Here is a 13,967-nt window from a genome sequence, read left to right on the forward strand (position 1 = left end):
AAATGTTACAGGCTGAAACTATGCAGTTGTACTATTTTTTGCACTGGAAGGGTACTATGGGAGCTCCTACAGTTTTGCAAGATGGATGATCTGCCTCACTGGACCCCATAGGCATCTGATATATTTAGGGGGTGGTTTTGTATCCAACATCAATGGAGATCCTTTAAGAGAGAAGCTACTTTCGTTCAACTTCACCTTCAACATGGCTCCTTGTCAACTGAACACAGCACTACTAGGCCCACAGTAAGTGCTCCTTCTCAAAATAGCTCCACAGTTATCACTGTCTGGTTTGTTTCTGGGATCTAAGCTGTGCTGCCCTGACACGAAGGAGGATGGGTTTAAGACTCGATGGGTTTTACACAGTATTGTGGGTTAACCCTCGTGGACAGCTAAGCACCACACAGGCAATACTACCTTCAGTAAAATGTAAGTCAGTGGGAAACAGGTAAAGTTTATATTGGGTGAAGCTGTGCATATTGCCTTTTACAGCTGCAAGAGGACAAAGTTGGGTTTCAGAGGCGATTGTCCCCCCGAGCAAGAGAAACTGCAAAATGCTAGCAGACTAGCACATCTTAGGAAGGCTAAAGGCAGACCCAAGACTACGGCAACATGACATAAAAAAAGGGAAAATGTTGGGAAAGATCACATGATAGTACAAGTAATTTGGAGAAGCAGCCCAAGAAAATGTTTGTCTCCATTAATTTGCTTATTATTACACATTTTAAGGAAGAAGTCATACATTAAGACTGACATAGGTTAACAACATGCTACATATTAAAACTGTATATAATTTAACATCCTCCTCCCATGTGAGCAACTAATTACCTTCTTAGGCAATAGCTCAGGTGATGCTTGGCTCTTTTATTCAAGTAATTCTACTACTCAGCCATTACAAATACTCAGTTTTTGTCAGGTGAGCTGGTCCAGACAGATGTCAGAGCCAGGACAAGTGCTGGAGTAAGACTGCAAAAGCAGAAGTAAGGGAAGTACAAATAATATACCCTTTATGGTATTGAGAATGATTAAGCAGCTCAGATATCTTACCCAAACCTATTTTCAGATATTCAACACAATATTATTTGAGCACATTTCACAGATTAGGGTTTATAACTAAACTACTTGTTGAGTAAGAAGAGTTATCATCTCCATTTTCTACCTGCAGAACTGCAATGCACTGATTTAGTGACTTGCAGAGCTGAAAGTGACCTGATGGGTCAGGGACAAATGCTTTAACCATAGACTGTTTTCCCTCTATCTTATTTTAATTCATTAAAACATTTGTTCTTACATATGTCTATGTTCTGGTGAATCATGAGTGTAAGAGCAGGAAAAACAATAGTGGAAAGCATGAAGAAGAAAGAACAAAGGAAGGGGGGATCCAAAAACGAGGTGTCTAGGCCCAGGGAGAGAAAAGTCTTACTCTTGAAAGGACTTCTTGCCAGGGTAAAACTGCAAGTGGACAACAGAGATTTTAGGGTGCCCTAGTCCAGGGAGAAATGATAGCAGGGAAACATAGGCACAAGTAGGAAGGTCACATGTCCAAACTCCAGCCCTCAACCCCTGTCCTGAGCTTCACATAGTGGGAAGTAAATGGTAGAGAATTTATTTTGTTTTATTTTAAATGTATCAGTGGAAATCAGAGATTGATAGTACAGAGCTTGGAGCAGTCTAGATTCAAGATAAGTAGAAGGAAATTCTGCACTTCACTGCTTTTTCCAACAAGATAAAGGGCTAACAGTTTTGCCTATTCAGGACTTAGGTTCTGGTGCACATACAAATGAAGTAATTCAAGGTTTGCTAGTGCTTCAAGAATCCAAGATTAGGAGCACAAAATATAGTTTTTATTTAGTCTGATGAAATTCTCAGACATACCAATAATTTGGATAAAACAGCTGATCTGCAGTAATCTTTTTATATCCTTTACTAGACCACCTAATAAAGTTAAAAATAAGAAAGAACAGAAAAGCTTTTGGGCAGACAAGACCTTCATATTTGAAAACAGACAGAGCAATACTGAAGCTAAATAGCAGAAAAGAACAATTAGGCTGAGTTTAACTTAGTTATGTTAATTAATTAGACAATCAAAGAGAAACATTTGTTTGTAGCTGTGCTACAGATGTGGATGATAAAGTCAAGCAATAAATTCAGGCCTCAGAGGCGGTAGTGAGGGAGAACAAGAGAATGATTGCTTTTCAGGAGTTCAGGGACAACTTACATGTAGGGTAAATTATATCCCTAAATCCAGTGTCTCTATTTGGGATGATAAAGTCAATAGAATAGTGACTTCCAAGCTTTAATTGTAACCCTGGTGAAGGGTCTGGAGCACGAGTCCTATGAGGAGCAGCTGAGGGAGCTAGGGTTGTTCAGCCTGGAGAAAAGGAGGCTCAGGGGGACATTATCACTCTCTACGATGATCTGAAAGGAGGTTGTGGCAAGGTGGGCGTCAGCCTCTTCTCCCAAGAAACAAGAGGAAATGGCCTCAAATTGTACCAGGAGCACATTGCATTGGATATCAGGAAAAATTTCTCCACTGAAAGGGTTGTCAAACATTGGAACAGGCTGCCCAGGGAAATGGTTGAGTCACCATCACTGGAGGTATTTAAAAGACACGTAGATGTGGCACGTCAGGACTTGGTTTAGCAGAGGACTTGGCCTTGCTGGGTTAATGGTTGGGCCTGATGAACTCAGAGGTCTTTTCCAACATAAATGATTCTGTGATTCTATGAAGAGAGTTTTGAAATTAGGTAATTATAGAGGTGGTTAGAATTCATAAAGCATATGAAAATGACCTCTGTGTCTACTCATCAGAAATTTCTGAACACACTGGAATATAATACTTTAATATTGACACTCTGTATTCATTAAATAGGATTCTGCATTCATTAAATTTTCCATTTTTCTCTACTGAAAATAGAGAGAGAAAAAAAACAGAAGCAAGAAACGAAGCTCACTTGTGGGCAAGATTGTCAATCTGAGCTTGACACTGACTCTAGAAACAGTGGACAGGCACATTAAATGATTTACATAGCCCAAGCAGAGCTTTGGCAATCGCAGGAAGTAAATAGTCATTGTGACACTTTAAAAATTCCTATTACCTGCAAAGGCTAAGAAACTGCTCCTAAAACTGAAATTCACTCTTATTGCTAGATATCTCAACTCTCTTCTAATGGCTGCTGGATGACAAAGCACAGTCATTATAACCAACAAGAAGTCTCATAAACCATAACCAAAACATTTTCAAGCACAGAATGCTATTGTCATGGTGTTAGCTTTAATCTCCTTTTCCTTGACTCACAAAATAATTACACCTCCCTCCTTTTAAATATTAGCCATTTCGCATTTCCTTACCCAAAAGATTTCAGTGAACTATGCAGCCCCAAATACTTAATTTCCTCAAGTGCTTTATTGACCACTGTGTTGGGGATTTTCTTTGGATAAGAACAGCCCAGCAGCTTGTTATTTTTTAATTGAACAGCAATGTACATAACTTCATGTTAGAATCAATGACCAAAATTTAATTAAAACATTTCACTCTCTCATTACAGAAATTCTCCCACTAGCAAGTTATAAAAGTTGCTGCAAAACACAACACAACCTCCTGTCCTTAATGACACTAAAGCAAAGATGAAGGTTTCAAATCTAAAAAATCTTGCATAATTAAATACTACTCATTCAATATACTGTTGTGCCAATGGGCTGTGTAACAGTATTGGCACCGAAAATCACCGTTCTCAGATCCTGTGCTTTTCAAACTGATTAGAAAGCCAGTTGTACTAACAGAAAAGTTGCTTTGTCTGTAGCAAGAAGCTAGTTCACATCCCAGAAACTGAATACAATATTGAGGGTATTTTACATGTGGCCTTTATCTACCAGTATTCTTATGCACATGCATCACCTGTCACTTTTTTGGTGATAGCTTTAAGGTCATCTTCAACAAGACATGAAGTTTGTTCTTTCAGTGGCAATACTTTAAATAGTATCTTTTTCTCCTGAATGAAATGGTAGTTTCTGACTTTATTATGCTCTTTAGTTTAGAGCTATTTAGAAGAAACAAACAAAAAACGTTAGCCCCTCATTCCCAATTCCTCCCATTGCCCTGCAATGGGAATAAGACATCTTTCAAAGCGATCTATGGCAATGGTCTATTAAGATGCTGCCAAGCTTTGTGTATTGATTTTAACTCACAATAACTTAATTCAGGTAATAGCTCTTTCTGAACCATGATAGTTATAAGATAGGAATATGGATTGAGATTGGAATTGATTGGAATGTTTTAGAGTATGTCTGAACAGAACAATGGTAGCTTTAATGTAGCTAGTTCAGGTACTTGAATTAACAAGAGTGTAGTATGGGTATATTAACCTGCTGGGAGCTGCATTATACCTCTTCCAGCAGCCTTGTAAGAGGTCCTGTTCATAAGGAACTCTGTCATGCAGTTCACCTCCTTTTCTATCTTGCATAGTATGGAAGGATAATTACAATCAGAGTAAGAACCTCTTTCTTTTTAAAAGTCAGATTTCCTGTGTGTTCTGTGAACTATACGAATTGCTCTGGAGTACAAATATGCCCAGAGCAGAAGGGTAAGGGTCAGTGAGAAGATAAGAGCTAAGGAGCCCTGAGAAGGTAGCCCTTGACATACAGATGAGTTAAAAACTAGTCCTACCAAGTTTTGCATTGCACCTACCTTGCTGTCAAGCTGTGTCCCCATCCAGGTCCCAAAACACTTGAATTGCTTGATATTCACTTCATCTAGTACATAGTACCTGCTACTTTAGAAAAATGGATTGCACATAAACCAGCTATTAAAAAAGGCCTGTGCCTAGTCAAGAGCAATTTAAATTTGACCCTTGTACAGGTGTAGTGGAGGGAAGAGTTGTAGAAAGACAGGCTCTGTCTCTATCAAGAAATATTAGTTTCTGCTGCTATAATAATGATTTCAATTATAACTATTTTGAGGAAATCTCATCATAGTACAGTACCACTTGAGAAAAAAAAAAAAAGTAAGTATTTTCCAAGAGAAACCCAAATTCAGATGTTTGCAGAGAAAAATTGAAAGGGAGTACTAGAGGGGGAGGAGGCTACCCACACCAAATTTCTGGCAAAGCAAGCAATACCTAATCAAGGCACGCATTGCCCTGATAGGTCCTTGTGCACCAGTTAGGGTGCTCAGTTATCAACACTGAACAGTTACAAGGGAACAGCTTAAATGGCTCCTGTCCTCATTTTCTACTTAGTAAAGTAACCTTAAACAAGGGTGGCAATCCTCAGAAGATAAGTAGGGCAGATGGCTGAGAATAGGATGCAATTCAGGAATCTTATTTTTTTCTATCTCTATTTATGGATCATCATTTTCAGCCCAAGGAAGAAATGCACAAATTCCACTCCTCTCTGCTTCTTTGTTTTAATACTGTCACTTTCTCTGCAATGATAAAACAAACTTTTTAGGAGGACCTTTTTGCACTAGGACAAGAGGTAGGGTTTCAAACCAAAAGAAGGTAGATTCAGACCAGATATAAGTAAGAAATATTTTATAATGAAGGTGGCGAAACACTGGAACAGGTTGCCCAGAGAGGTGGTGGATGCCCCATCCCTGGAAACATTCAAGATCAGGTCGGATGGAGCTCTGAGAAACTTGGCCTATTTGAAGATTCCCCTGCTCATTGCAGGGAGATTGGACTAGTTGGCCTTTAAAGGTCCCTCCCAACCCAAACTGTTCTATGAGTCTATGTTTCTATTCCATATTAAAGGCTCAATTTTTTTCATTAAGCACCCAAGTATATTAGATACATTGATGTGCATGTAACATTGGCAGGTTGTCTGCATATATGGAGGGGAAGAGTATGGTCAAGTATTCTTGAAATGTTTTAACTATAGCACACAGGGTATATACTAAATGGTATATACACGGTATATAAAAAATACATTGCTAAGTTAGAGAATATAGGGATTTTATGGCAGACTCCAGATAATATAAACTACATCATGCGGCTTTTCTGACATTCAAACTCCAGTGCATAAATCAAAAAAGGATTTATCCCTTTCAGGTAAATGAGTGACATATGTATGCACAAAACACGTACCACATACCACAACTGATGAAGACAGCCAGGTAATGTTTCTTAACCTTACCACCTCCTGAGGCATTTCTGCTGCCATAAGAAAGTCACTATAGTCCAATATACCAATAAGGATGATAACACAGAGCAATATATAATTTAATTAAAATTATTTTTCTTAAAAGATTATAGGCACTGGTTCAGAGAAAGCACAGCCTGATGGGATGAAAAAGTCTTTACAAAAGTCTACACCATTCAATTGTGAAAATGGGGAATGGGATCAGGACTACATGAGAAAAGTGATCACCAAAAAAAAGGGAGAAAGTAGAAGAGGCATATCTATATTCTACACTATTATAAAATATTTATTCAATATTTTATGATGTATCCGGCACATAATCTTTGCTGCAGTTGATCTTTATTTTAAAGTCATTCACCGATGTTTTAGTCCTGCCATTTTTTATCCTTTATCACTTTTTGACTGTTTGTTCCTCTGTATATGCTTACATTGTCTTTTTTCATTTTTCTTATGCCTGTCCTTTTCCCAATCTCCCTGAAAGCTACTCCAGCTTCTTTTTTTTACTTTATTTAAACCAGAGTTGGAAGTCAAATCCCAAAACAATTTCAGCTTTTAAAACCAGGCCTCAGTTTCATAGCTTACTTTTCATCTTCTCTCTGAGTGGTAAGTTCAATAGAAAAAGGTACAGAAGATGCACACCGCCTGCCAGCTCATGTCCCTAAAGACATTGTCTGCTTTCAAGTTTCTTTTTTCCTAATCTGGGCAACAAATGCTCATGAATTTAATGCCAACTACTGAGAATTGAACTAGTCCACATATGATAACATTTTCCATGGTGCAAATGATGGTGGTTTTTGTTTGTTTCAGTTTTCTTTTTGCTATGCTTATCTAACCTTTTGCCAGTCCTCTCACTACATTATGTCTCACAGTGCCCACCTGGAGTCAAAGGTACCAAAATGCAGCTTCATGCAAGTAACCTATAGGTAATAACTCTCAACAAATAGTGAATAGGGATGCATGGTGAAGAATAATTCAGCATGGTTTGCTATTATCTTTCTTTCTTTCACACTATCTGTGTTTTTAGAACCCTCCTGATATGAAAATACATTCCTGGTTGGGAGCTGTATCAAATTTTCATGTAAAATCATAAATATCTTTTGCACCATTAGGATATTATACTTTATGCCTTTTCAGAAAAGGCTCTGTACTTTTCAGTCAAGGTGTTAATGCTTAAAAATGGGTCAAACTTTTGCTGTTTTTGAACAACAGGGGCTTTTTTAGAAACACGATTTTGCAAATACCTGCTGGCCTATTCATTGTCAAACAGGACAAATCTCATTCAATTTCTAATGGTTTATCATTCATATGAATAATTCATTAATTGTCACAGCTAGTAAAAGGATATTATGAGAATATCTGCTGTATTCTAGGTGTCTTTCAATATAAGTGAACAGCTGAAAAAGAGGAAGATAAACTGAAATTACCAAAATGGATATATAGATAAATTTTTTCTGGGCAATTGTTCATTCAAGACACTCTGAATTTGTTTGGAACTATTATGCTGACCTTTGATTGAGCTACATTTCAGAAACTCAGATTACATTTCAGAAATTCACCAGCAAGTCACTTGAACTCAAGAGCAACTTGTCAAACAGAAAGTTCAAACTTCAGCTGCATGCGTGGAAGCAGTCCAAGACAGAGACATCTGATATTTAAGTAAGACAAAATAAACCTTTTCTAGAAGTGTGGAAAGTGCAATACTAATCCAACTCGGATTCAAATGTTGAATCACATGTACACAAACATGACTATAGTTCCCCTCAGAATAAACCACACAGAAATATTTTTATTACTATTTATGCAAAGGGGAGAACTCATATTAACTGCAGAGGAGTCAGGATTACTTGCCGAATGAAACCAGATGATTTCCAATTTGGGGCCATACTGTATTCTGTCATATTCACAAATAGATTATGTTTTGGATCTGCAGATATGTAGCCCATAATTACTAAATTTATCTAGGGAGATGGATGCAGATGATGGGAATTGTTCAGCACTTGCTTATGAAAGACTGCTTTGGGAAATTAGTCACAATCATTTTTCATTTTCAGATTCCAGAATGTTTCATTTCATAGTGAGTATAATGCAGTATAAACCCAGGTGTTGCAATTTGCTATCCTCTCAAATACTACTGCAATTTTTAGAACAAGTCCTCCTCAACCTGAAGGCATAACAAAATGAAATTGGAAAAGAAGGGTTGCTATCCAGAAAGACGTGAGAGATTTGAAGTGTTAACAAAAAAAAATAACAAATTATTTTTAAGTTCTCAAATCTCAACGAAAAAGAAACCTATGGATATTCAAAGGTATTATCTGATTTTAACACAAGCCTTCCTGTTTCTCCCGATCAAAATCATACTGTTAGAAACTAGCAGAATTAATAACAATAACTAATCATTCATAGTCTGTATAGATTCTTGTAATAGAAATATATTGACTTAATTGAAGAACTGGGAGAAAGATGAAAAAGAAAGCATAATAAAGATAAACAGTAAAATAAAGTTAACTGGTGAAATCCCTCCTGCACTCATGTCAAAGGCAAAATCACACATCTTCATCACACAGGTAAAATATAAATCTTCAGTTTTGTCCTATCCAGCACATATAAAACTAGTGAGGAGACTGAACTGCCATGTGCTCTGTGTTGAAATTAAAATGTTTGTCTTTATTATTAACATTAATATTTACTATATTAATACAGTATATTATTATTTATTATCCTATTAGCATAACTAATTACTTTTTTCTATCTTTGCAAGTTGCTAAATATTCATGCTATAATGACTTGAAAGAAGAATGCTCTCTGGCAAGCTAACTAAAATAACTGGGGATAAATCAGTAAGAGTGGAGAGAGAGGGAAGAAAAAGAACCAAAAAAATTCCAAGATCCTAATTTGAATTTATTTTTCTATGCAACATCCGCAGATCATTTTTGTCAGCAGTACATAATTATACTGAATCAATTAATATAAGTATCACGCAAAATAAAGACCAGTCACTGCCCCCATGATAGTATTTTGATGAACATCCAACGTTCACCCCTTACTACTTTTTCTGTGCATTCATCCCTCTTATTCAGTTGGTTTTTTGTTGTTGTGGTTTGGTGTTGTTTTGAGGTTTTTGGAGTTTTTTGTTTATTTGTTTGTTTGGTTGGTTTGTTTTGTCTTGGAAATATTATCACAGGAAGTTCTTTAGTATACTAAATGCCATAAACAGATTAGGTACCCTGACAGATAATAGCTTTTAAAGGCCCATAAAATAACTGGAGGGGTACAAAACTGCTCTGGTGGTTTCACTTTCCATCCCTGACTGAGCTTCTTCCTTCATTGTGAATTGTCAGCAATGCAAACGGTGAAAACTCATCTTGTTCTTTATAAGCAAGTGGTCAGGCCCTCAGACACTGAACTGGAACTTAAAAACAGGAGCAGATAGTATCAAAAGGGAAATAACTCAATATAACCTTTACAGTTCTGCAGCCCTGAGTCAAATTTGTATTTGGGCATTGTTCTAAAGAGAGATAAAAATGTCTCATATTAATTCCTTCTTCTTTCTTTGTTATGTTTTTCCACTCTAACAACTCCTCGAGCAACCAAAGTTTATGGCAGGGAATACACCGGCCTCATAACATGAAGTGCTTTCCTCTTCTGGCAGACATTGTCTGTTCAGTTTTAAACCAAGAACTTTACTGCAGCTGCTAAATGCAGGATGTCCACAAAGGGGATGAACCTGGCTGAAGAAAAGCCAGGAGGAGACAGTAGATGTTTTACCAAACTTATGTTACTCACCTTAATTTGACCTTGAATATTTTCCAAGTGCAACAACTTGTTTCATACTGTACTCAGTTTGGCAAGGTAATTGGAATGGAATCATTTAGAGTTTCAGCTACGTAACTAGCTAACAGGGCAGTTGAAGTTGCCTTTTATCAGTTCATACATTTGTGTTAACTAATTTAGAATGTATTTGTGGAAGAAACGGGTTCTAATGTGTTTGATTCACTCTGAAATGAGCTGTACTGAAAAATAATTTTATTTTGTGGAAAATACTCCATTGTTCCAGTATTGATAAGCTTAAGTTGGACACTCCAACACCAACTAATTTCTTGGTAGAATGGTGTACTTAATAAAAAGATGAGACAAGAGGAAGAAAATACATTCTTGCTAGTGCAAAAAGCTGAGGATCTGCTTACCAGCACTGTCACCACACGCAGAACCACTCCTCGCATGTTATTCTCCAACTTTCTGTCTGTTAGTGACCCATTCAGACCAGTGACAGGATTCCAGCAGCCGAGCTAAAAGAAAAAACATAAATAATTTCCTCATTGCCCATAAAAGTTTGCTAATCATTCCTCTCAGGTGGCTTTAAGCAGAAACATATGTAATAAACAGAACCACCCTCTGGTATCAAGGGGATGGAAAACCAGGGAAGGGCTTGTGCGCAGATTAATCTTTAAATTGAAAATTAAGCAATTAGAGATATCAGTTTGCACTTTTAAATACCAGTGTGCAATGGATGACAGTATCCAGGATTTGGGGTTATATGCATTGCTTTAGAAGAGCTCAGGAAGGACTTCTACATTACCGAAAAACATTTAAAAAGTACTATGGCTGTAACAATACTTCTACCTTACTTTCAGTTATACATTAATGAAAGAAATAATAGCTACCATAATTTTAACATGCTGTCAGCTTCAGCCCATCTTTCCTAGTGGAACTCTGACAGAAGGAATTACACTAGTTTTAATTAAAGCTTATACTACTACTAATTGCTAATGAAACAGCGGTGATTTAAATCCAGGTTAAAAACCACATTTAAAGATGACTGAAAGATCATCAGATAAGCATATCACAATATTGAGAAAGAAATGCAATAGATAATGCAGAAAAGAAATTCAGCTATGGTATTGTTTGCATTGGTGTTATAGTATTTCTTGGGCTTCTGTCAATGGAAGCTTTTGCTCAGGAATCTCTTTAACTGTCTTTCAATCTGAGCTTAGTAGATAGTGACTTGTAATTTAGCTTTTCTGAAAATATAACTTGCCTACATTTTTATATGTTGGTAGATGCTTATCTTGGGTACAGAGAAACAAATCCATCAATCACATATCCCTTAGCATCACATACAAACATAACCAGTTTTGGTTTTGAAATTCATTACCCCACTCAGTTGGCCTGTACAATTACCAGTGTTAAATCCAAAACCCAAAAGAAAGACAATGACTGACTTCAGAGGACTTTGAAGCAGAGTCTTAATTATGGCCAGTGCCTGTGTAAAGCTGTTACACAGCCAAAGAAATAGACACCTGTCTAGCAAGTACAAGTTCTTGCTCTGAATTGCCTTCTCCATGGACCTTGCATGAAGTCTTCCCAGGGATGCTCATCCTCTGACTCAGTAGCTACCCTAAGCCTCTAAACTCAGGTGGTTTTCATGTCCCTATTTAAAGAAACAAAAGGTCTTGCTCCCTCTGAAAAACCAAGATTGACATCAGCACGTTCCTGCTGGGTCCAGTGGCCTCTACTAAGAGAAATATAAACTGTAAAACACCTAAAACATTTAAGCAATTTGACACAGTCACAGAAATGGTAATCTCAAACCATCTGAAAGGGTCTGTAAAGAAGGGGACTACCTTTGCTGACTGTGCTAAAACAGAAATTCACAGAAATCATTATTTTCAGTTCTTCATGTGAAAAGTCTCTCTATATGTGTTTCACAGATCTTTCAAAGTGAAACAGAAAACAAGGAACAAACTTTAAGTAAACATATTTAACAATTTCATAAATGGATAATTTGAAATATTTGTTTTCTTCAATACAGCCATTACTTTAGAGCAACTTCCAAATTTTTTAATTTCAATATATTCATATAAATTCTTTGAAGATACCTCCTTAAGAAATGTGTCTCAAAAAGTACAAAACACAAGCTTTCTGCAATGATATAGAAGTTAGGTTTGACTCAATGATCTCAAGGGTCTTTTCCAATTTAAATGATTCCATAATTCTATGTAACCCAAAAGAAGATGGCCTTAAAACGATGAAGTAATTTCTCTCTGCCATTTTCAGAAGCACTCAGAGCTGTCCTAATTCTTGCCATTTTGAAGACAAGGTTATACTACAGTCAGAGAATGAGCAAGGATAATGATGAGTAATAACTGAATCAAGGATCTACTGGATTCAGAAAACCATCAGAAATCATTGAAAGCAGCGACAGGATACAAGGAGGAATAAAAGTATGAGGCATCATATTAATTACTCATCTTTCCAATACCTATTTCTAAATAAAAGCACAAATAATCACTTCGTGGTTTCCTCACTTCATGTTCCTATCTGATCACAAAGACCATCAACAAATCACACTAGCCATCTCTGCTTCCTCTGTACCTCCACGGTGTATCTGTTCACACATGTTCACAGTGGTATGGATGGACTGCTGACATGTTCCAGGTCCTCATCACTCCTCTGGCAGAGCAACACCTTGAGATGAATAACCTAATTGCTGAAGTGTATTACCTGTAATAATGCAGTGAAATGTAGCAAATGTACTTGAAGTATGTGCACTGTACACTGCATGTGATGAACCACTGCCGTCCTATAAAGCAAAGCATTTGACAGTCTATGTTTTCCATACTGAAAATATTGAAAACAGCATTCAAGTTCAGAAGAAAACTGCATTAAATTAATTTGGCGATTGTCATTCTTAGTCACACAAAGAAACTAATTAGAGCTTAGATCCAATTAGCATATCCAAATGTGCTGGATGTATAATTACTGCAGAAATGGTGCTGCTTTTGCCAGAATTAAAACCCTAGGAAGTTACTAAAGAGCCTTTGTATGCTTTTGAGGTTAAAGTCCATTTTTAATTATGTACATTATTGTGCACGTACTTATATAATTAAATTTTTAGCCCAACCCATTCTACCTTTTTAAGGACAAAAAACCCCACCAACATAAGTGATTCCTGGAAATTCAGCATAGCACTGATTTTCCTTTAAAAAGGCACTTTTTACTTTCAATTATTGTTCATTTAATTTTCCATTCAATTGTTCCTTTACGCAGCACAGTCATGGTAAAGACAAATGTGCAGTGTCTTGCCAACAAAGTTGAAATTGATTTTGAGTGGGAGCTGCTTACTGTTATTGGGAGAAAACAAATCAACATTTATTGATGACAATTTGAGCTTGTCATTGCAGCATGGAGCAAATGTAACTATTGCTGAAGCAGCGAGATGGGGGTGATATGAAGCTATCTCTTCAGCTTTATGTCTCACTTAACTGCTTCTGCAAAACATTTGCTGTTTCTGCATTTACTTCCTTTTTCTTTTGTCCTGTCTCTGATAGTTCAAGTGAGAGAACAGATCAGACACTAACAGAATCTCACATTAACTCTGGTGGATTTCTGTCGATTGGTGATGAGAACTCTCTATTGGGCCCAGTACTTGTCATCTTTATACCATATGAACTTTGTCATTTATAGTGCTTTGTGCTTCTGTTGTCGTTTCTTTCATTTATTCTAATAACAACTTTCCTTCTGCTAGATTTGATATAATATGATGAAGATGGAAAAGTTGTCAGTCTTCTATTTCCTTTGATATCTAATTTACGACCTCTTTCTGGTCATCCCACCTCCCAGCTGGTTATCCCCATTGTCATCATTACTGGAATGGGCTTTGCTCTCCTGTTTTGCTGGCAGAGCTGAAAATTTACCTCTCTTCTTTATTAGAAATTTTTGCCTATATAAACAATGCATTAAGGAAGGTCTTCAATTTGTATATCAATATTAAAATAGGAAAAATCTATTTCATGTGTATTTGCAATTTCCAGGCACTGATTTATAGGGAACTT

General features: G+C 36.8%; 1 protein-coding gene across 1 annotated transcript in view; it reads right to left on the reverse strand.

Annotated features, from left to right (window-relative positions):
- Nucleotides 1-13,967, reverse strand: part of GRID2 (glutamate ionotropic receptor delta type subunit 2) — a 692,444-nt gene that overhangs the window by 136,662 nt on the left and 541,815 nt on the right. Inside the window, exon 9 of the mRNA XM_051789746.1 lies at nucleotides 10,320-10,421. Within this exon, the coding sequence (XP_051645706.1) occupies nucleotides 10,320-10,421 (102 nt within the window). The remainder of the gene's footprint in view (nucleotides 1-10,319; nucleotides 10,422-13,967) is intronic.

This window comes from Manacus candei, unplaced genomic scaffold, assembly GCF_025592945.1.
Source record: "Manacus candei isolate 608988 ecotype Guabito, Panama unplaced genomic scaffold, ASM2559294v1 h1tg000028l, whole genome shotgun sequence".
Lineage (NCBI taxonomy): Eukaryota > Metazoa > Chordata > Aves > Passeriformes > Pipridae > Manacus > Manacus candei.